Raw genomic sequence first — 24,085 nt, 5'->3', positions numbered from 1 at the left:
ATTTCACTTGTTATTAACTGATGCTATAATTATTATATTAAATTTGTATCTTAATGTTTCTGAATAAATACATATAATAAGCAGAAGAAAAGTGGAAGACCATAAGCTTTTCAGAGCTTCAGCATCAGCTGAAGAAAAGTGGAATGCGCGTGTACAAGGCACATATGTCAGTACGCACCTAATGCCTAGTCCACACTATCGCCCAGTCGCTGGAAAAGTGGCTTGCCAAGTCGTGGCCTTCAAGCATGGCCACTTTCGTCCTTCCATCCACACTGCAATGTGACATTTGTGGTTGCTCGGCTGGCCACTCGCCTTCGCTCGACAAAAATCGGAGCGGTGAAGGCCAGTGAAGGCAAGCGCTGGTAAACCACCCATCCACACTCTGGCGCTCGTCGTCATTTGTACGCATTGGGCGATAGTGTGGATGTGGCATTAGCATTTCATTTACTAACCTTAAATATGTATTGTAGTTTATTCTGATTATAATGTTCATGTGTGCGATAAATTGAATTTCATTTTTTATGGTGATGGCTGCTTTAAGATGTGTGCAATTTCATTTGCAGATACCAATGGTGGAATAAATTGAATCGAATCTTTTATGGCAATGGTTGTTACATACCACGTTTTATAATCAAATCTTGATATTCATGGACTTAATTTGTGTATAAAATCTGTTTTTCCAACTGAAATGATTGTCACCTAGTCATATGGGACATATATATGAATCATATATTTGTCTCATATTGATCAGGATTTTAGAGTTTTTAAATTAAAAGTTCAGTGACCAGTATTTTGTCTTTGAACATTCTTTGTCATCGACAGAAAGATTGTTCATTTTATTTGTTGTCAATATTAACGTTAGCTTCTCTCTGTTTCTAATAACAAACGTGCCGTTTGTGCGACAGATAAAAATATGTACTTGAAATGGCTTTCATGTTTGGCTATTAATACCCAAAATTTAGCTTTTGGGGCAGAGCTCGTTCGTTAGGACTGTGAGTAATGTCCGGCTGATCCAGTGAAGAAGGCTAGATTTCGTTTCGTTTTATAATACAGTTATTCCGTCACAGATCGGGCAGTTTAAAAATGATTGTATTATTAAAGGAGACGGGTTCTGAACCTATTGATTGGTTCAGTTTTTTTTTAAATACTAAATGTAAAGTCGCGATTAAACCAGTGAATGCCAAAGGGGAAGCCATCTTCAAAAGGTAGGTGACTACTGGATAAGATCATTGTTCTTAATTTTTCATAACCACAAAGATTGAATCATCATTAGCAGAAAGCGAGTAGTTTCCCCATTAATTTCATTTTAATATTGTGTTTATATATATATATATATATATATATATATATATTATATATATATATATATATATATTTATATTTTACCTTTTTGGAATAGAGAAAAATTAATATTTATCATATTCAACCATGTAAACCGAAAGATACCAATTAATTAAAGTTCTAGTTATTCTGTTCTCTTTTGTTATCATAGTTCTTTTCCCTCCTTACATATTTTGTGGAGGCTTCTCCCACCGTTCCTCATCCTGCTTACATGATAAACGTCAAAATAAAGTGTTACTACTCATCATTTCAGTTACAGCAACAGATTTTAAACACAAATAAAGTCCATGAATATCAAGATTTGATATAAAACCTGGCATGTAACAACCATTGCCATAAAAAAATCTATTAAATTTATTCCACCGACGATGAGTCAACTGTTTGTTTCTGAAAGAAGAGTCAAACCGTTTGATATGTAATTTGATATAGTAAGCTGGCCCAGCCTGGTAAAGGTTCAATTCGACTGAGTCACTGTCGATGTTGTCGAACCGTTCCATAATGAAATAAAACACACACATATATCGTAAACCATGGTCCTGTACCAAATAAAACTGTAGAATTTGTCGATATATATGTGTTGCTATTTCATTAAGGTGCAATTCCTTAGGAAAGTCAATGGAGGCCTGCACTGGCAAACCCATCCACAAACTGGCGCTGGTCGACATTCACTTTACTTTTCTTGTTCGTCACAATTATTAAACTACACAGTGGTTATTTCTACAGGTAGGGAATGGGAAGAAGTTTATGAAAATGCCACTAAAGATCTTTCCAAAATAAAAAACTGGTTTGACCATAATAACCTCACTGTGAATCTTGGCAAAACCAAGTACTTGCCAGTTGTTACAAGAAACCAACCAGACCCAGGGCTGAGACAGGTGAAAATGCACTCATGTGGGGATGTTGGATCTTTATCATGTGCTTGCGGGGTAATTGACAGAGTGGATCAATATAAATATCTGGGGGTCATTTTTGACCATCAGCTGAGTTGGGCACCACATATGCAGTGTGTCAAGCAAAGGCTACGACGGATGCTGTATGGTCTATCTCAGTTGAGCCAAGTACTTGATACCAGATTAAGTAAAAGAGTATACCATGCTTATGCACAGTCAGTGTTACAGTATGGTATCATTGTCTGGGGAGGGGTGTCATCTGCTAGCCTGGAGCCTCTCTCGGTTACCCAGCGCACCATTATAAAAAAAATTCTTAAAAAAGAACCCAGATATCCCACGTCGCTGTTGTTCTCGGACTTCCCTGTGCTCAACTTAAGACAACTGTATATTAAAACACTTCTCACATATATCAGGAAACACAAAATAGAACTACTCAGCAATATTCAACATAACTATCAAACTCGACACAGAAATAACCATGGATATTCAACACCTCAATTATATCACGGAATAGAACTTAGGTCTCCTCACTATCTAGCACAAATCGTCTATAGAAATTTGCCCAATGATATCAGGGAGGCTGAGAGCTGCAGCGATGTGGTGTATAAAAGGAAGCTGTTTAAATGGTTGATTGGCATAGGTTGGGCTGGAACCGAGGGCTTACTTCATTCCTATGCTTCTTAAATCTCTACAATTTAATAAATAAATTGTCACAGTCTTGAGTCCTCTTGCTCTTTTTTTTAGCCCTTTCTTTACATTTAAGCACTCTTCACAAATGGTCACAAAAACAGTGGTAGGGAAGTGCAATAGTCTGTAGATTGCACTCTATCATACTAGCATATATGTTAGTAGGTTAACTTAGTATTATGAATGTATATTATTTTGCTTATAACTATTTCAAACTTAATTTACTTTTTGTTATATTCTTGCTCATAGGAACTCTCCCCCATTCACAGATGTATAGTCTTCTTGGGGGATTCCACTTTTCAATAACGTTACAAGTTTAAATAAAATATTAAAGTAATTTATCTTTATATTTATTGCTTTATTGTAACTTAACTATATTTACAAAATTGTAATTTCATGTGGAAATAAATTGAATTGAATTGAATTGAATTGAATTAAACTGTATTATGAGAGCAACGATCCCGCAGTATATGACACGTCAAAGTTTAATCTAATATCTACCATCTTTCATATTTCCTTCATTGGGCCAACATGTGGCTACGGCATTGAAAAATTACTTCTAGATAAATGTTATTATAGTAGCAAAGATTTCATGTATGTTGAAAATGTTTTTTGTATATAATGTTAGTAAATAGCTTATTATTCAGTTGTTACTTCAATTATAAGTTAGTTATTATCACTTTCGAACAACTAATTACGACATAGCAGTCAATTGGCTGAATTTGACTCAATTGGATTCGAAAATGATTAATTAACAAGCACTTCGAAATGGAATCAAACATTGAAGAATATTAGTTATTATCATTAATTATTTATTTAGAATTGACGAGGCACCTGTTCTAACAGTGTATACTGTATAAAGAATGTAAATGCTGATAAATGAAATGAAATGGAGGTTGTATTTTGTACAGCAGCCCTGTTTGCATGCGAAAAATGTGTAAATCCACAAAATTAAATTATTGTTATTTTATTGTTTGAAATATATACAATTATTGCATTTGCAGATAATATTGTTATTATTGTTTGAAATATATACAATTGCATTTGCAGATAATAGAGGAATGATGCGTTCTGGAGTTACTAGAAACTCGTACCATGCTAACGCGGGTGCTGGTGCTATCCCTGGCCCCGCACCGCCACATGGCGATTTCCCGCAGGTTACTCGGGAGCTTGTGACAGTGCCGGTCACTGTGATCGGGAATAAACCCACTTATCATCCTCAGCCGTTGATCGTCAATTATGTGAGTTGCATTTATCACTCAGTTCTATTTGTGTCTAAAGTAACCTTAGGCTCAACTCACACTACCTCGACTCAAATCGTACGACTCCAGTCTATCGACCTACCAACTTTTTGCTCATTGTCACTACTTCAGTTCCATGCTACTCCATTTTCTAACCTTACTTTATTAAAAATATAAGATCTAATTTGTCACTACTTAGCATGTAACAAATTTTATAATAATTATTATTTATTTATAATTTCTACTAAGAAAGACTGATTGGGAGAGAAAAACTAAAGGTACTCCTTGTACTATTTCTCTCCCAAATTTAGATAGGTAACATTTTAAAAGTCCAAAATAGGGTTATGATTTCACTTTACTAAAATTTAGTCCATTTTCACTCAAAAACAACGAAAACTAAGATTTTTAAATTTTGACGGTTGAAAACAGAATAAAAAACAAAAATATCACACTCAGATCACCATTAATTGGAAAATTTTTGAGTAATTTTACAAAATTTAGAGCCAGAAAAAACACAACTAACTATTCAGCACAGCTAATTATGAATATATTGTCTTATCTAATTCTTATTATTGTCTTATCTAAAATGTTAAAACATCACTTTCATAAAACATAACCTCACTGTCATTAAAAATGCATGGTACTAAGCAACTCAAGTCAACGCTCGCCCAACATGTCGAGTCGACGCTCGACTCAGTCTCACAGTCGTGAGGTCGCGGAGACTAGAATCGACCTGAGTGTCACCACCATTTGAAAACACATGCTGCGTCGACTAGACTAGAGTCGCAGTCTCTTCTCGACTAGAGTCGCGTAAGTGTGAGTTGAGCCTTAGTCAGTTTCAGTTTCAGTTTTTTAGGTCTTCACCGCAGTCAATAGACCGGGGAATTGTCAAACAAGCAAGTGGATTCAATTCTATACTATAGTGAGGTCCACGTTATAATGACAGTGTTTGATTAGCAATGGTATTGCTATCCTTGTCTATCATTCAACAAAGCGGATAGCGCTGTCTCTTTCTCGCTTCGCTCTGTTGCCAGATCGTCTTTTAACAATGTAGAATTAATAATTAATTACCAATATATTCCATCTTAATTATGAAAATTCATTATTAAATTATAATTTCTTGCTTAATAAAATATAATCTATTATTTTTAACAAGAATGAACTGTAAATATTACATCAATAAACCTATATCAGCTACCGTCTATAGATGGCATTGACAAGACAGAGGATCGGCAACGCTGTTCTCCTATCTCTTTCCACTGTCATTATAACAAGGACCTCACTATAGAATATTGATAAAATTATTATTGATGTATTGAATGTATTTAATATTGATATGATTATCGTTTTGTCTGAAGGTGGAAACAAATCCGAATTATAAGAGGCGAGGTACCTATGACTACCGTGGAGGCATGGGGGGCATGCGCAGAGGCTACGGAGGTCCTCAGCCCTCCAACTACGACAACTGCTCATTGGAGATCAACAAGATTCCCCACACTCTCAACAACATCACTCATCTCAACAATCATTTCGCCAGATACGGAAAAATTGTCAACATACAGGTGAGACCTTTTACAATTAACCTATATTATATTATTCTGACATATTTACCAAGTACAGTACGCGTCCCGTAGCTTTGTCTCCGTGACTTTGAAACGGCATATAGGCAAGGTATGGTTCGCGGGGTAATATTCACGGCTTTGCAAAAACATCAGTCCCTAGATGGAGGAAGCTCCCTACAGAGCTTTCTTTAAGGAAGTGTCCTACACACAGAGATTCTTCATAAATGAGAGAGTATCAACGTATGATAACAATTGAAAGTACATGTTGAACGAATGTCAGCTGATAGGCTGTGTTGCGTTAAAAGGACGTAACTCCAAACAGCTCATTGTGTACCTTTTCGGATGCCACACGTAGCTTTTGAGAAGATAGAAAAGAACATCTGTTGCTGAAGGAAAGATACGTATCATATGTATCATTTCGGATGCAACACGTTGCTTTTGAGAAGATACAAAAGAGCATCTGTTGCTTATGGAAAGATACATTTTCAAAAATGTTGGATGTTTTTGAACGGGTAGTGTGTAGTCTAGTGGCCTTCCACCGATAGGCAAAGCTACAGGACCCGGGCTGTAAACCTTTCATCTTTACATGGTAGGTAAGGGTGACCACTTACGTCAGGACAGTGTGTTGAACATGTGTGTACACACATACTCGTCATGTATGCTGTGTCATCAGCGAGAGGCTTGGAGCAAAATATTTTGAGGTTAAGTCTTAGTATCTTCGATTATTTGTTAAATTATTTTTTTTATAGAATATTTATTTCGCCAAAATACAAGATACATAAGACAAATGTAAATTATAATAAATCTGGCACATCCAGCAAAGTCATTTTTGTATCATCTGTAATTCTCCAGTGGTTTATTTATTGTTATTGGTTGTTTAGTTTATGTTAGAAGCTGCTGTCAAACAGATATTTTTCGTTCGAAGCCTTTCTTGTGAATGTTTTTTTCGTTCGAAGACATGTCCGTTCACACATGCTCGATACTCTTGTCCTGTCGTTAGTGGCCACTCTTATTGTTGTATGTTATTATTCAATACTGGTGCCCATGTTTCGCTACGGAACTCCTTTGTTAGGATAGGTAGCAGTTTCACCCTATGATAAGTGTTTTTATGTTACAGTAAATCATAAACATGATAGGGTTACTGCTTCTCTAGAAACATGAACAAAAACATATTTTTGCAACTTCAATATTATTTATTTAACCGCATATGTCCGTCTATACAACTCTTTGGTTAACACACTTTTCAGTTATTGAATATAAATAAATTAATGTTATTTCCCCCAGTTGAAAACATATTCGAATGAAAGCATAATAACTTGGAAATTAACTGATCATTTTTCCAGTAAGTGTGATCAGTGTACAAAAACAATACAACAATATTAAACTTATCCAAAACATAAAGGTGTCTGAGTCTAGTCTACAGCAACCAAAAAAATTTCCTTAAATCAGCAATCAGGTACTGCCTGCAGCTTAATAAGAGTAAGAATAGTTTAATTCCATTAAGGCAATATACAATGCAATAGGAAACGTCAATAAATATAACAAGAAGTCAATAAACGTCAATAAAACTATTACAAGAAAAAAATTACAAAAATATGAAATTGGGGCTATAAAGCACTATGAGAAATTAATAGAAGCAGACCTAATACAAGAGAAATGACATAACAATTCTCAAGTCTAAAAATAATCTAACACGGGCAGATGAATAAACTCAGAAAAAGAATAAATGTGATTCTTTAAAAGGAGATTCTCCAATCTTTTTTTGAATGAAGCAAGTGGTGGTTCCCTAAAGGTAGGCGCACACAGATCGTCATCGGACGGACGGCACGCATCGGACGGATCGGACGATTATATTCAATGCATTGTTTTCAATTGGAGTGCGCATACCTATACAATGCGGATAGGTGTGCGCACTCCAATTGAAAACAATGCATCCAATCTAATCTTCCGATCCGTCCGTCCGTCCGATGACGATATGTGTGCGTCTACCTTAACAGTGATAAGGAGGTGAGGCTATTGAAAAGTTTTAGAGATAAGTGGCCAGGACAATATTTTACTTAATCTTGTATAGGGGCAGGTCTATTCTTATCCTATTTCTTGTATTGTAGCTGTGAATGTCTTCTCTACAATGATGGGTGTCAATATTCTTCCTCACATTCGTTAAGAGTTTGAAAGCCACCATCCCATGAATAGTCATAATATTTCCACTTGTTTTTTTTTAGTACATTTAGCTATGCTCTTATTTGATTGATTCAATTTCTTTTGGATGGTGTTTCTGACTAGTGTAATGTTTTAGGTTTGCTACGAAGGGGACCCTGAAGCTGCAATCATCACATTTCAGAATCATGCTGCGGCCTACTCCGCATACAGATCGGCAGAAGCTGTTCTCAACAATCGTTTTATTAAAGTCTTCTGGCATAACCCTGATGTAAGTACCCTGGTCTCGTCATTTATAATTAGAACTCAGAGAAGAGGTTTTCTTGACAAACGATTGCCAAGAAGTTTTCATCCTCAATCGTTTGAAAAATAACAATATTGGGTGTGAGATTCTGAGAGAAGTATCAAAGAAATTCCTGCAACACGTTCTCTCAAGAACATACAAGGTTCTCTCAAGGAACCAGAATATGTCATACAACTGGTTTAGTCTGTCAATTAAGGCCCAAATTCACCAAAAACGAAAACTAGGTTTGAGCGGCAGTTGGTTCTAAGTCAGATGATTTTGAATTGGTTTCTTAATATGATTTTTTGTTCATTTAGAATCAATTGACGCTCAAACCAAGTTTTCGTATTGGTGAATTCGGTCCTAAGTTCGACAACGGTTTAAGCCATTTTTAGTATAAAAAATGTAAATTTGATAATACATTATGATGATGGAAATATGGATAGAGCTATTAAAAATTACTTTTCACATGTCATGCCTCATTGGCATCTTGAAGAAAAAACAAATACCAGCACACCGCCAAGTATCGTTTTCCAGGGCGGGTTGGGTTAGGTTGTTATCATTGTGAAGAGCTCAACTCACACTACCTCGACTCAAATCTTACGACTCCAGTCGAGGATACTCCAGTCTCTCGACCTTACGATTTTCTTGCTCATTGTCACTACTTCAGTTCCATGCTACTCCATTTTCTAACCTCATAGTATTAAAAATATGAGATCCAGTTCGTCACTTCTGCGCATGTAACAAATTTTTCAAGATTTATTATAAATATATTGTCTTATCTTATTCTTATTATTGTCTTATCTAAAATGATGAAACATCACGTTCATAAAACATAACCTCACTTTCATTAAAAATGCATGGTACTATGCAACTCAAGTCGAGGCTCGACCAGCATGTCTCACAGTCGTGAGGTCGCAGAGACTAGAGTCGACTGGTCTGAGTGTCACCATTTGAAAACACATGCGTCGCGAAGAGGCTAGAGTCACAGTCTCCTCTCGACTTGAGTCGCGTAAGTGTGAGTTGAGCCGTAGAGGTGGAGGGAATAGGTCGAAGCGGGATAGACTTACCTCACTGTAATACAAATAAATTCCTTGTTGTAGAAGAGGCGTACCTCTATCTCGACCTCTTCACGATGCGGGCGCCTCATAACATTAAATGTATGTGTGTTACAGGAGGTACCTATATCCCGCTCCCCTCTTCCTCTTCCCTCCTCACTAAGTGCCCACCCTTTGGCTTCTAAGGAGTAAAATGATGATGAAATAAATAAAAATTACTGACAAATGAATGTAAATGACCGAATAAATAAAATAAAAGAACAAAAATAAACGTTTGAAACGTGTGGCAGAAGAATTATTTGAGAAAGGATAGATATAGTTCTTCAAGAATCAATAATTTTTTTGCTGTAAAACTTTCCAAAAAATCAATAAGCATGGCCAACAACTGTATATTTAAAAACATAATATGATGCAACTTCTTTCCAGATTAGTCTCACTTAAACAATAGTAACTATGTCATAACTAGTCCGAGGATGTTAGATACAGCCTTGAAAACGTTTAGGACCATTCATTCACTAGCCTACTTATGAATGTATACTAAGGCTCAACTCACACTTACGCGACTCAGGTTGAGAAGAGACTCGACTCTAGTCGAGAGCTTGTGTTTTCAAATGGTGACGTCGCGGAGACTAGAATCGACTGGTCTGAGTGTCGCCATTTGGAAACACATGCTCTCGACTAGAGTCGAGTCTCTTCTCGACTTGAGTCGCGTAAGTGTGAGTTGAGCCTTATTTAACAGGTTAATGCAAGTTTATTTTCTCCATGGTTATATAAGTACGGTACAACTGAAATGATTACAGATGTATATTATAATATTATTTAATGCTGCTAATAACTTTTAGTTTGTGAATTACGTCAGGAATAAATACTTCAAGGATGAGGTGTACACCTTCTTTCTTTTATCAAGACAATACTCCGAATTCCTTGAAAATGTTTTTAATACTCCGAATCCCTTGAAAAGTATCTGGTAATGGACTACTAACTAAAGCACGGAGAATATATGTGAAGTAGATTTGAAACAAATTATCTGAGGTTATGTGAAAGTAGATTTGAAACAAAATTATGTGTGAAGTTATGTCCATGTCCGTTTGGTTCTGCGTAGTTTATCTTGTCTATTGTTTGAGTAACTTGCTTTTTAGTTGAACGTCACTCTGCAGGAATCATTCATTTTCATTTATTTCTGTATAGAAATATCATACAAGTGATGAAAGCTTATGTCCAAGTCCGTTTGGTCTATTATGTGTATCGTATATGTCTTTGCTTTTCAGTTGAACTTCTCTTCACAGGAATAATTAATTTTCGTTTATTTATTCATGATCGAAGAGGATACAAGCCTCTATCCTCTTCTATCATATAGAAATAAATGATAATGAATGAATCCTGCGAGGTGAGGTTCAACTGAAAGGCAAATCTGCTTGTTGGTTTCGGAAATGTGTGGTTCGAATTGCAAGAAACACTAACGCCGTTAGACTTTCCCAATAGCCAACCTCAAACCTAGACTCTAAATTTTTCCACAATAATTATAAAAATATCTTCAATGATTGAAATTTGTGCTTAGAATCCAAAAAGTAGAATGATATTAAGTGCGATCAAACTTACATGAAGGCTGTGCAAAGGCGAAATAGTATATTTCGCACCTAGGGCCGAAAATGAGACTTTTCCGGCTCGAAATCGGTTTTCAAGTCCGAGGCCGTAGGCCGAGGACTAGAAAAGATTGAGAGCCGGAAAAACATTTTTGCCCGTGGTGCGAACGCTATTTTTCGCCACACAGAGAAATAAACAATATATATGAGAATAATTGTTTATTAAGTAGTTCCGAAAACTAAAGTGGAAGGTCATAGCTCTAGCTATTAGTATAGTTATTAGTATCTAGTTATTAAAGTATAGAAAACTGAAGAATACATAATACTTGGAAACCTCACAGAATCATATTGATTTTTCCAATACATCAATAAATTTTAGTTCTATTAGGATCCTCCTCAATTTGAATCAGGCAGCCTCTTGTTTTCCCAATTCCAAAAAAAATACCTAAAATACTCGTTTCACTGGGAATTCGTGTCTGATAGTAGCCTACATTATAACTGAAGAATAAAAATTATTACTCATTTTATTGTGATCTATTCATGTTTTTCTTATGAAATTCAATAAATTATAGGCCTACAGCATGAAGACTATGTCCAATTCATTTGTACTGGTGGCAAAATTTTACATTGAAAATAATTATTTGATAAAATCCAAGTTCAATAGTAATGAAAACAAATTCCTTCAAAAAATAATTGATAATAATACGTTTCGAGGGAAAAAATTAAGAACAAAAAAATGGGAAGCATCGGGGGATTTGAACCGAGGTACCATCGCTCCGTAAGCAAGCTTCTTACCGCTGCGCTATTTAGACGTTGGTAAATGGTAGTCTTATAACCTGCTGATGAAAATACACACTTTGGGCTATGGAACTTCAATTAGCCTACGGTAGCATAGATGAATTTGAACATTAATATTCTGAAAAATCTAGAAGGAAAATAGAAATTTGGGCTTCCAGGTGCACGAGATTGATATTTTTAGAATCTATGTTCAAAATTTGGAGATCTAAATCATTCCCGTTTTTCCGGTATGCAATCCACAAGTTGACATGTTTTGATGCGAACAAACACAACCCCACTCTCTCTTATTATATAGAAGAAGAAGATATCTTACCTCTATTTCATTCATCCAAATAAAATGATAGTATATTACTGCAGAATACTTTATTCAATTCTAGAAGCATAAACTGATTCTGTTTCATAAACTATTTGTTAAAACGTTCAGCACCATGGATATTGCCCAAGTAGTTCCAAAACTATCCACCAGGTTTTGTGATAAACGCAGTACTATGAGGTTGAGGTTAGATTCTATTATACTCTGAAAATTGAATTTGAGTAGTTTATAATATCTTATTTGTATTTCATTCATCCAAATGAAATGATAGTATCTTATTGCAAAATACTTTATTCAATTCTAGAAGCATAAACTGATTCTGTTTCAAAAACTATTTTGTAAACCCGTTCATATCAAATCAGAATCAGCTGTTATTCAAGGTCATTTTACAGCCCTAGGGCCGTAAAGTTTTACCGGCCTGGTCGGAAAACAATCACTTTCGGCCACCATATGACGCACGTAAACCAGCTCATTACATCCAAGTGTGGCGAAAAATAAACTTTCTACACGTGATATTTTTCAAAGTTTTTCGATTTGTATATCATCAAGCTATCAAAATGAAAAAGTTTTCTCAGGAAAACATTTTTTTCCGATCATTACTTTTTGAGATATGAGCGCCTGAAGTTTTAATTTTTAGGACAGAAATCCATGAGATTTAGAGGATGGATTCTTCATGGTATTGTTGATCTAGTAAAACAAAAATTTTCTGAAAATATCAATCTTTGAAAAAGTTAAACTCAACTGAAAGTTATTTTTGGTTATTTTTAGTAAATTGAATAACTATTTTAAAATGGATATTTTCAAAAAAAAATTGTTTTACTAGATCAACAATACCATCAAGAATCTATCTTCTAAATCTCATGGATTTATCTCTCACCGAATTTGAAATGTTCTGTCCCAAAAATTTAATCTTCAGGCGCTCATATCTCAAAAAGTAATGATAAGAAAAAACATTTTCCTGAGAAAACGTTTTCATTTTGATAGCTTGATGATATACAAATCGAAAAACTTTGAAAAATATCACCAGTAGAAAGTTTATTTTTAGCCTTTGCACAGCCTTAATAATGACTACTAATTTTTCTCAGAATGGCTAGAAAAACTCGAAATTCGAAGTCGTTATGAATGTAAGCTTGATTACACTAGATATTGGATTCTGGAATTCTAACAAAAAATTTCTATCATTAATTATATTTGTATCATTCTGGAAAAAAATTAGAGTCTAGCTAGGTTCGAGGTGCACAAATATGGGAAAATTTATCGGCGTTATTCAGTGCTCCAATTCATTCCACTTTCTTGGAACTCGAACCACAAGTTTTCGTGAATGAATAACTATCACTTCTATTCTCTCGTAGTCCAGTTATACACACACATCGATTCATGGACGTACGATTTTTGCCGTCATTTTAAATTCTATTAGATGAAACATACTTTGGCAAACAAATGATGTGTTTATATGTTTGCCAAGTTCCATTTTATCTGGTAGATTTCACAAGGACGGAAAAAAATCGATGTGTGTGTAACTGGATTTACTGTTACCTCAAAAACGTTGTGTTGCATGTACCGTAGATAGATTTGCATGTGGGAACATTTGTTTATTTTCTAGGGGAAACAAGAGAACGTTCCTCCTAAGAGACCTTCGGTGAAAGAGAGACTAGGGGCTGCTGTCAATCCATCTCCTGCCAAAGTTCTCAATACTCTGCAACCAGAGTCTGTACAGCACAATGAACAAACTGAAGGAAACGTATGTATTGCCTAAAAACAATTATTGTGACCTTGTTTCACGGTTGTTTTAGACACTCATTATAAAGTTCTTTATTGAACACTTCTTATAAATTCTTTAGAAACTTTTATAATTTAGATTATAAACACATTAGAATTGTCATTTTAGACACTTTAGAATTTTAGATTCTTCTCTAGACACTCATAAATTTCCTTCTTTATTTGTTCACAATCATCTCACGCATGAATTATTTCAGTTTCTGCATTCAGTTGATTTTGCTTCTGATTCTGCTTCTGAAAAATCAAACTTGTATAATTTACCATTTGAACAAGGATGATTTAGAAGCCCTTGAAAACCTCGCATTTTCTTTGCAGCTACAGCAAAACTTGGATTTATGAAATTTCTTCGTGCTTGTAGTGTTTAAATTAAACCCACGATATTTAGACTTGGTTAATATGATTTTAGTATCTAGAATTATCCAAGCTCTGCTATGCATTTGAATGATTTTGATTTGTTTTATTTATTTTTTACCTTTGCTTTCTCATTTTTTGTTTTTGAGTTGGTATCTTTAGATTTGAATGTATATTTCCATCAAGTTGTAGTGTTGCATACTTCTATGTCTCATCCAACCCTCGATCTAACTTTTCCTTTAATCTCCATCCTTAGCAATTGTTCTAATTTGACCAAATGTTCAATTTCACCTCTGCCAGCGCACAGTCTTCCCCAACAAAATCTTCAAACTGTTTTTACATTACCTTGTAATGGAATAGATAAATTGTTTGTTGAACTAATTTGATTTCTGATGTAATTTAAAATTGTAACAAAATAATTAATATTGATTGTATTCAACAAGAATTACAGGTCCTAACTCTCTAGGAGTTGGATACAGACATTAATAAAAGATAATGCTGTTATATTATAATTGATAAATAAGATGTACTGATCAAATAAATGAGGGGTTAAATATCGCTTGGCTAACGAGAGGTTAAATTTGGATCTTACTCTTTATCTCATGAGAAAGGTTTTAATTGTAAAATAATTAAATGTAGAATGAATAATATAATATTTATTGATAATTTAAAAAGAATTATTTTCAAATGATAAAATATGATTTCAAATAATATTGACAAGATATACCCTCACATAAAAATAATATAATTAATTTGGCACTCACTCTACCCAAATGGGAGACCCTCTCAGTAGGGAGAAGTCGGGCTGGTTGATCTGCTGTAGATGTTTCCAGGTCCCGTCCTTACCACCGTCTGCCTAGAGCCTCTCATTTTTTTCATAATTTTACTTGTCATGAATTTTCACCGTCGTCAACAATTTATCTATTCATTGTGAAAATTCATGACAAATAATAAAATTATGTAGTTCTATTACATCCCCGGGTCCCCCTAAACTTCGACCCGAAGTTATCGAAAAAACGGCATCTCTCTAAGTTAATTTTTACACATTTCAATAATATTTCAAAAATTAAAGTCAAAATTACCGCAAGCTAAAATTATTATTATTATTCACAATATTATTCTAATTGGATATTTATATGTAACATAACTTTCAATGAATACCTTAAATCTATGTGAGTGCCAATTCATAAGCTAAATGCAAGTGATATAAATTACATTATAGTGAACTAATTCATAAAAAATCAAACTTAGCCTAACACATCAATCAACTTCAAATCAACAATTCAATACATTCATATCTGAATAAGAATTGAATGGAAAAAATTTCAATTATATTGATGAATAAAATTAAACCTACAAAATCTACGAAAGTAATAAAATTGAATCATAATGCAAAAATTAAACATCAAGTCCGAATAGTATTCGAGTAAGCAAAATAATATTGTGGACCTTGAAAATAAGAATAATAATAATAATTGAAATAGTTTATCTTCTAATCTGGGAAAATATTTGAATCGATAGCATAAAAGAGTAAATGGATACAATAATAGTGAATAAGTAATTATTATTTGCATAGTTTCCTATATCCTAACCCATTATTTCAATGATTTCATTACATACTACTTTACTAAAACACAATATATTCTTAAAGCTCCTGTGGGTAGTCCACAATTGGAGTACGTTTCGGGACTCTCAGTTGATTTGCTTTCTTCTTAATATAATTTTGAAGACAAATACAAGAATATAACAGTTATCAGTGTTTGCCAGACAATAATAATATAAATGATCAGTTTATTGTTCACCCCTAACAAATCAAAGTTATTTGGCATTTCAACATGATGGAAAATGTCTTCTGAGAATGAGTTGTGCTCTTCAAATTTTGAAAAATTCAAGTGCCAATTTTCATTTAAGATTTCCGAAAGGTTTAAGTACTGAGGCAGAGTCTCATGTTTAAAAATTGGGATGCTCAATTTAGATAAATTTGTCCACATGTGAGGAATTAAATTATTAATAGCTGGAGAAGGATGGGAACGGGAGTCGCAAGGATAAAGAGTGCTTATCAGTACGTCGCCGTTGTCGTCTTGAAGTTCGCAGTTGCAAGGGATGTGGAGTGATAGGGTTCCTGGACTGTTGCTTGGGACCTCAGTTGTTGAGTTTTTACAGCGAATTGTCGTCTTTTTGCCGGTGTTGTGGAATAGGAAGGTGTCTTCTCGTAGGCGAGTGATTAGGGTTTGATTGTCAGTTGCTTTACAATCAAATTTGCAGACTTCTCGTAGCTCCGATACGTCTGCTTCTGATGTTAGAAGGTGGAGACAAGTGGCTTGGGTGGCGGAGTTCGACATCTTTTTCCTCGGAATCAAGCAGAGGCCTTTCTGCTTGAACTGGCAATCGTCTTCTTCGTCATCTGACAGGATTTGCAGTTTATTTTCTTCTCTAAGTATCAGGTGATGTTGGGAGGTCAAACGGCAGGTATGACCATTCCAATGAAGCGGGATAGATTGCAGGTGGAATAATGAAATAGTTGAATTTTTCTTCTTTATTGGTATTTTGAGGGTAACCAATAGTTCGTTGTCGGATTTTCTGCAGGATGTTAGTTTCAAGTTTCGAATTTTATCGTTGTCTTTTGTTGATATGGTGAAGTTTCTCTTGTTTATTTTCTTTTCGAGTTCTTGAAGTCGATTGTTTAGGTCTTCTTTTGAAATGACGTGATGAGAAAGTTGTTGATTGTAGCATCTCATGTCGATTTCATTGTAGTTGTTAGATAGAGTCATCATATACATGAAAATAGTAGTCCTCAGTTGTGTTTTCAGTATATCGGTTGTAGTATTCCCTTTCTGAAACTTATTCTGTTGGGTGAATGATTCTTGCCAAAGAATAAGGTCATGCTTCATGTTGTTCAATACTTTCTTCACGTTCTCTGCCATGCCGTTCATCTTGCGTGTGTTGTCTATCAATTCGACATGTTCAGCGTGAACGAAGTCTTGAAGATTACTGAGATGAGAAGTGATGTCGGTTTCGGTTTTCACGTATGCGCCCAATTCTTCGTCGGTAGCTACTCCGCAACACCAGTTTAGGACCGCCCCGATCGTATCGATAGAGCGTTCGCGGCGTGGTAGTCGATTTTCGCTCTCAGCTGGAGTGTTGTCGTCATCGCTGCCAATGTAAATGCCGTCTTGTAGTTGTAGAAGTTGCAGCTCCGTTCGATGAATCTGATCAAATACTGCACACTCCGATGAGGAAGGGAAAGGACATGAGTCAATTTTTAAAGGAGTACTCAGAAGGTTCCTCATAACAAATAAAGGATTTGACCTAGGAATACTGAATGTTATTGGAACTGTGGACTCGTAAAATACTACATTGTGAATTTCTTTAAATAGAGCTCCGTGAAAAAGAGAAATTTCTTGAGACAATACCGTACAACATATTCTACAAATGCTAAGGAACAAAGTATTATGGTATTCATTTTAAAAATATTATATCAGTTAGTACTCTATATTAATCTATCAATGAACAGTTCGTATAAGATATCAATTTTATAAACAATAATTACTAGTAAAATCCCCAAAAACCCTACAAATAGATTATGTAAATGGTCAAATTAATAGCTATTTCTTATATTCCAATCGTAATCACCTACTGGAATTGATTATTTCATTAACATCAATACAGATAATATTGTTATTAAAATATACGTTTTCACATAAATAATCTTATAAATAAATAAATTATTATATCAAGAATCATCCGTTTCTGAAAAAGAGAAACATTTTATTACATACGAGTCAAGAAAATAATATTCAAGCATAAATCGTATTTGATGATTTTCAAATAGCATTCATTCATAAACAAAAACGTGAGAACAATTCACATCTTTTAATAATGAATCATCGTTAGAATGTCTAGTAAAATTGTCTATCAGAGCTCAATTATATTTCATTGTTTCATCGAAGTAGAAATCCAATTAATTAATTGATTGATTGAAAACTGCATACTATTGTGATTTGAGAATCATCTCGATATCTAGTCGTGAGAAAATGGATTTGATCGCTTCACAAGTCAATACTGATCTCGCAAACAAAATTCTCTAAAAATTCAGTTGTAAGCATGATATTGTTTTTCAATGATTTGGAAAATAAATAAATTACATGAATGTTTCATCTCGATTTCTTCTCATCAATTGTCTTTTAAATTAATGAAAGGCAAAGATTTAGGATGAGCGAGGTATAATTGCTAGCATAAAGAAAAGTGCTGGAATAAAGAATACAGTTAGACAATAGAACAATAAACACTTAATTGATGGGATCTCGTATGAAATATTTTTTCAATTTATCTACATGAAAAGCTACATTTTTATAAGTACCTCGTAGCGGAAAAAATATCTCATAGACTTCATCTGTTACTTTCTTTACTACTTCATATGGGCCTGAATATTTTTTGACTAATTTCCTAGACTGTCCTTGTCTTACATCAGGATCGTGGACCATAACTAAATCTCCTGGTTCAAAAATGCAATCTGTTCTATTCCTATCGTAATAGTATTTCTGTTTTTCTTGTGCATCTGATAAGATTGATGGTATCTGTTCTCGCACTTCTTTAAGATTTGCTAATCTCGCGTCTAAATGATAAGTGACGTCGTCATTTTCGGGAAAGATTTTCAAATCTAAAGGAGTAGTGGCTTCAAAACCGTGCAATAAGAAAAAAGGTGTATATTTCAAAGAGCATTGTTTCGAAGTATTGTATGCGAATAAAACTTTCGGCAGCATTTGTACCCACAAATTCCTATTATCGGCTACGTAAGCTGTTAGCATCTCTTGAATTGTCCGGTTGGCTCTTTCGGCCAGACCTTGACTTTGGTGGTGACTTGATGATCCTAATATGTGTTTGATTCCAAGCTCAACCATAAGGTCATCGACTTTTTTATTTACAAAATGTGTACCTCTATCGGATCGAATTTCTTTTGGAACGCCAAATCGGTATATTAATTTCCATAAGCATTTAGTGGTATTATTTGCGTCGGCGTGTTTACAAGGTTCAGCTAAAATATATCGGGTCGTTAAGTCAACAATCGTTAGAATGTATGAATAGCCCATTGAGCTCTCTAACGGACCGATGTAGTCCATCATGATACTTGAGAAAGGCTTACTATCACACTTGATGGGTGATAAGAAACCTTGAGGCTTCGTAGTAGGGGTTTTTCTCTCTTGGCAATTTTTACATGATCTTACATAATTCGCAATGTTTTCATACATATTTTCCCAATAATATTTCGATGATATTTTCTCATGGGTTTTATAAATGCCGGTATGTCCACCTGTTAAGGAATCATCATGGAATGTTTCAAGGATTTTATTGATAAGAGATCGGGGTACGAGAAGTTTCAATTGATTGGTATGCCCATCAAATTTCTTCAGATAGACAATGTCTTTTTCGATCGTGTATTTTCTCGCCTTTCTAATCGTAGCTGTATCACTATGATTAGGGTTTCGTATTGCATCATATATTTTTCTTATACTCTCATCATTTTTCTGTAAAGTCTTTATGTCTATTTCTTCTATTTCGAATATATTGTAGTTTTCGTCCTTTGTGAGATCAGTTATATCCTTCTCTAGTGGATATCTACTCAGGGCATCAGGTACGTGCATTTGGGCTCCTGGTTTATATTTCAAATCGAACGTGAACTCCGTTAATTTCATAAGTAACTTACTGACTCGAATACTGGGGTTTTTCCAAGTTTTATAGTATTGTAAACTAGCATGATCTGTGTAGATTGTAAACAATCGGCCAATTAAGTATTGTCTGAAATAATTTACACAATACACTATTGATAGAAGTTCAATCTCTCCTACTGCCCAATTTTCTTCATGTTTTGTCAGTTTTCTGGAAACAAAAGCTACTGGATGTAATTTTCCATTGTCATCAGGCTGCGAGATAATGCCCCCTATTCCAACTCGAGAAGCATCTGTGTGTACCACTACCTCCTTATCATTATTAAAATGATGAAGTACGGGTTGTGATAAAAGTTTGCTTTTTATTTCCGAGAATGCGTTCTGCTGATCTTCTTCCCAAGTGATTGGTTTATTCTCGTTATTTTTAGATATCAGATTTGTTAAGGGTCTTGCAATTATAGCGTAGTTTTGAATGAATTTTCGGTAAAATCCACTAAGACCAAGAAATGCTCTGACATCTTTGACAGTTTTGGGTATAGGGTATTTTTCGATAGCTTCCAAGGTTTCGGAAGCGGGTTGTATCCCTTCCTTTGAGACAGTGTGTCCAAGTACTTTAATTTTTCGGTAGAAGAAGTGACATTTAGATGTATTCAATTTTAGTCCTACGTCTTGCAATCTTTTCAAGGTTTTCTCGAGCTGTTGATATTGCTTATCAAATGATTCTCCATAGCTAATGATATCGTCCAAGTAAATCAAAACTCCTCTATACAAATAATCATTGAATACTTGGTTGATTGCTCGTTGGAAAGCATTTGGAGATGTTCTAAGACCAAAAGGTAGTCTTTTGAACGTGTACAGCCCTTTATGAGTTGCAAATGCTACATATTTTCGACAATCTTCGTGTAATGGCTGTTGGAAAAATGCTTGTCTGATATCTAGGGTGGAAAAGTAATCCGAATTGTCAAGAGAATCAAAAATTGTTTGAAGAAGGGGAAGGGGATATCTATCCGGTAATATTTTCTCGTTCAACATTTTATAGTCTACAACCAATCTGAATCCACCGTCTTTTTTAGTAACTAAAAATGCGGGAGAAGCATAATGACTCTGGGTTTCACAAACTATTCCTGCTTTTATCAATAACTCTACTTGTCTGTCTATTTCTGTTCTTTGAGCGATAGGTAATCTGTACGGTGACTTAGCAATGGGTGTGTAATCTGTAAGTTTGAACTTGTATTCGGGTAATTTCGCTTCCTCGAAATCAATTTCGTTTGTTGAAAATAGGTGTTTGTATTTATTGATGAGTCTTTTCGCTTTGAATTTTGCTCTGGTGTAAGATCTTTATTAATATCTATTTCACAACCCCCTCCATCGAATAGAACAGAGTCTACTAATGAAACAGATTCGTCGTAATTACAAACTTCTCCTTCAATTTCACCAATAATAGTTTCATGCAACAATCTTATATCTTGCCTTCCTAGATTCAAAATTCTAATTTCACTCATGTGTGTTTCAAAATCATCCTCATTCCAAAGCACATGCAATTTTTTATTATGTAATAACGATTCATTTGGAGTAAAATGGGATACTTTGAGCAATTTTTGTGTTAGATTGACTTTGACATTCACGTCTTTTTGAGCGGGGATTATTGTTTCAAGAGCACATTTGACGAAATTTACGGGATTGGGTATGCAGACTTCTTTTGTAATATTTGTTTCAGAATCGTTGTGTAATCTATTTAATGTACAAATCCACTCTTTATCCATGTCTAATTCGACTATTTTACCATTATCGTTCATTGAAATGATGTTATTCTCATAATCTAATTTCATTTTATATTTTGAGAAGAAGGAATTTCCAACAATAATATCGGCCTGTAAGTCTTCAGAAATTACTAAATTTACTTCGAATTTCCTGTCATGTATTTGAATTTCACTCGAGATCATTCCTGTGATCGGCATTAATGAACCATTAGCTACCGATAAAGCAATACTACTATTTTTCAAATGTTTTAGATCATCGCTACTTAAAAGATTTTTTTGAACTATGTTTACGTTCGTACCGGTGTCAATGGTAATTGATACATCTTTTCCTTTGAATTTTCCATTAATAGTAAGTACTGGGACTTGAATTCTTCTCTCTTTAGTCAATGATCCATTCATTCCAAGTTCGTGCTGAGCATGCATTTCGGAAGACAATAGCTGTTTGAAGTTGGTTTCACTTTCTATTTCGTTAGAGCAATTAATTTCACTTTCATTTGAGTATAACTGATTATTATTGGCATTGAGAAAAAACTGCCTGACAAATTCTATCGCTTTGGATTGTTCATCTTTCATTGATACAGAAGATATTATATTACATGTGATTTCTTCTTTATCAATTGAATTTGGAGAATAATTATCAAATGGAAATTCAGCGCTTTGTTTTTCAAATCCGGATCCCAAGTTCATATCCGATTCGTCTAGGCTCGGGATCCTGTATTCGAGTTTTTTGATAAGAAAAAACAATCGTCTTTCCAGTGATTATTCCTCTTACAGTATGTACAGAATCTAGTCCTATTAGGGTTGATTGGTGTCCTGTAATTGACTGATTTTGATTGTGTGTAATTATTGTTTGTATAAGGTTGTCTTTGGAAATTGTTCTGATTTGTTTCGTGTGGAAGACGTTTCCGCTCCTATTTCCAAACTGTCTATTAGGATTAGGATTATGTGATTGTGTGTTTCTGTCGCGATCATTGTAATTATTATTGTTTGAATAAGGTTGTCTTTGGAAGTTGTTCTGATTTGTTTCGTGTGGGGAAAAGTTTCCGCTCCTATTTCCAAACTGTCTATTAGGATTGGGATTTTGTGATTGACCTACATTTCTACTCAAATTTTTCACCACAATACTCAGATCGTTCAATTTCTTCTCTAAAGTATCTACTACATTTATTTTTTGGACAGGCTGTTCGATTGAAGCATTATGCATTCCTAACTTTTTGTCTAGAAGGAAGCGAGATCTTTCATATTTGGCGAGATTTTTCTCTAAATCTTCAACTGATGCATTGTCCATGAAAGCAACATGTTGCAATGCTCCTACGTCTAAGCCTCTCAAAACATATCCTACTATTCTTTTCTCTGACATTTGAGGCTCAAGAATGTGACAAAGTTTTATTATATCTGCTGTGTATTCTGTGTATGTTTCTGTTGGTAATTTGTTTCTGTTTTCGAGTTTTTGTCTGGTTGTCTCTTCATGAACAGGGTCTACAAGTTTACTTTTTAAGTGGCCTACTGCATCAAGAAATGTCGCGTTTTCATTTTTATCCGAAAATATGTCGAAAATTGCCAATGCTGTTTTCTTGAGGTAGAGGGGTAAATACAAGATTTTATCATCCTCATCCCACTTATTTATTTTTGCTGCCCTATTGAAGGTTTTCAACCACTCGTTGAAGTCTTCACTCTTTGTACCCCATAGCTTTCGGGTTTCGCAAAGGGTCTTTTATCATTCCCTGCCATATTATTTTCTGGAATTAGGATATTTGCTAAGTTATCGGGAGCTACTGTGTCGTAGATGTGTTCTTGATTTCTGCCTAGCTTGCCTACTATTCGCTCGTAATCGGCTAACATAGGGAAGATAATACGATCGCGTTGAGACAGGGACCCTAACTTAAGTAATCGACTTAGAGCATCTCTAGCTCCTGAATCGTGGTCCACATAAATACAAACTTTTTTTGCCAAGTCAACAGCGAATCTCAAGTATTCAATATTAACAGATTGAGGGATGTGAATACCTAACTGTTTGCCTAGCTCTAATAATTCTGATTTATCCAGAGATTTTACTTTTAAATCAATAGGTAAACGTAATAATGAAACCTCGAATTCACTAGGTGATTGTTCAGAGTCACTAGAACTAGAGCTACTCATCTCAATATAACAATAATAACAATTATCATATTTACCCTGTACGTTGAGAGAATAGAGAACATAATTATACGAGATCAAACACAGAATATAATAATTCTCGAATTCACTAGGTGATTGTTCAGAGTCACTAGAACTAGAGCTACTCATCTCAATATAACAATAATAACAATTATCATATTTACCCTGTACGTTGAGAGAATAGAGGACATAATTATACGAGATCAAACACAGAATATAATAATTATGATAATGACCTGAAATGAAAATGTCAATAGATAATTTGAAGGCTAATCTTGTCAATTAATAAACTCTTTCTCATGAGAACGACGCCCAACACCATGTAATGGGGTATTTATTGATGGAATATATTGGGGTTATATTATGTATGGTATTGTGATGGTATTATAAGGTTGTGAGAACAACCCTAGACATTATGGTAACAATTTATAATAGGGGAATCGTACCCGGCGCCTCCAC

General features: G+C 34.6%; 2 protein-coding genes across 2 annotated transcripts in view; one reads left to right on the top strand and one right to left on the bottom strand.

Moving 5' to 3' along the window:
• The window catches only part of LOC111052616 (RNA-binding protein 26), a 116,120-nt gene that overhangs the window by 46,941 nt on the left and 45,094 nt on the right, over window positions 1-24,085 (top strand). The window contains exons 10-13 of the mRNA XM_039442144.1: window positions 3,969-4,159; window positions 5,518-5,721; window positions 8,018-8,149; window positions 13,517-13,654. Of these exons, the coding sequence (XP_039298078.1) occupies window positions 3,969-4,159; window positions 5,518-5,721; window positions 8,018-8,149; window positions 13,517-13,654 (665 nt within the window). The remainder of the gene's footprint in view (window positions 1-3,968; window positions 4,160-5,517; window positions 5,722-8,017; window positions 8,150-13,516; window positions 13,655-24,085) is intronic.
• Window positions 15,741-22,859, bottom strand: LOC120354858. The gene is made up of 2 exons (XM_039442792.1): window positions 22,659-22,859; window positions 15,741-16,457 (listed from the first exon to the last, which is right to left on the bottom strand). The coding sequence occupies exons 1-2, from the start codon at window positions 22,827-22,829 to the stop codon at window positions 15,756-15,758; spliced, it is 873 nt and encodes a 290-aa protein (XP_039298726.1). The 5' UTR covers window positions 22,830-22,859; the 3' UTR covers window positions 15,741-15,755.

The sequence above is a fragment of the Nilaparvata lugens genome, chromosome X (assembly GCF_014356525.2).
Source record: "Nilaparvata lugens isolate BPH chromosome X, ASM1435652v1, whole genome shotgun sequence".
Lineage (NCBI taxonomy): Eukaryota > Metazoa > Arthropoda > Insecta > Hemiptera > Delphacidae > Nilaparvata > Nilaparvata lugens.
This window is presented reverse-complemented; position numbering and strand designations above follow the sequence as displayed.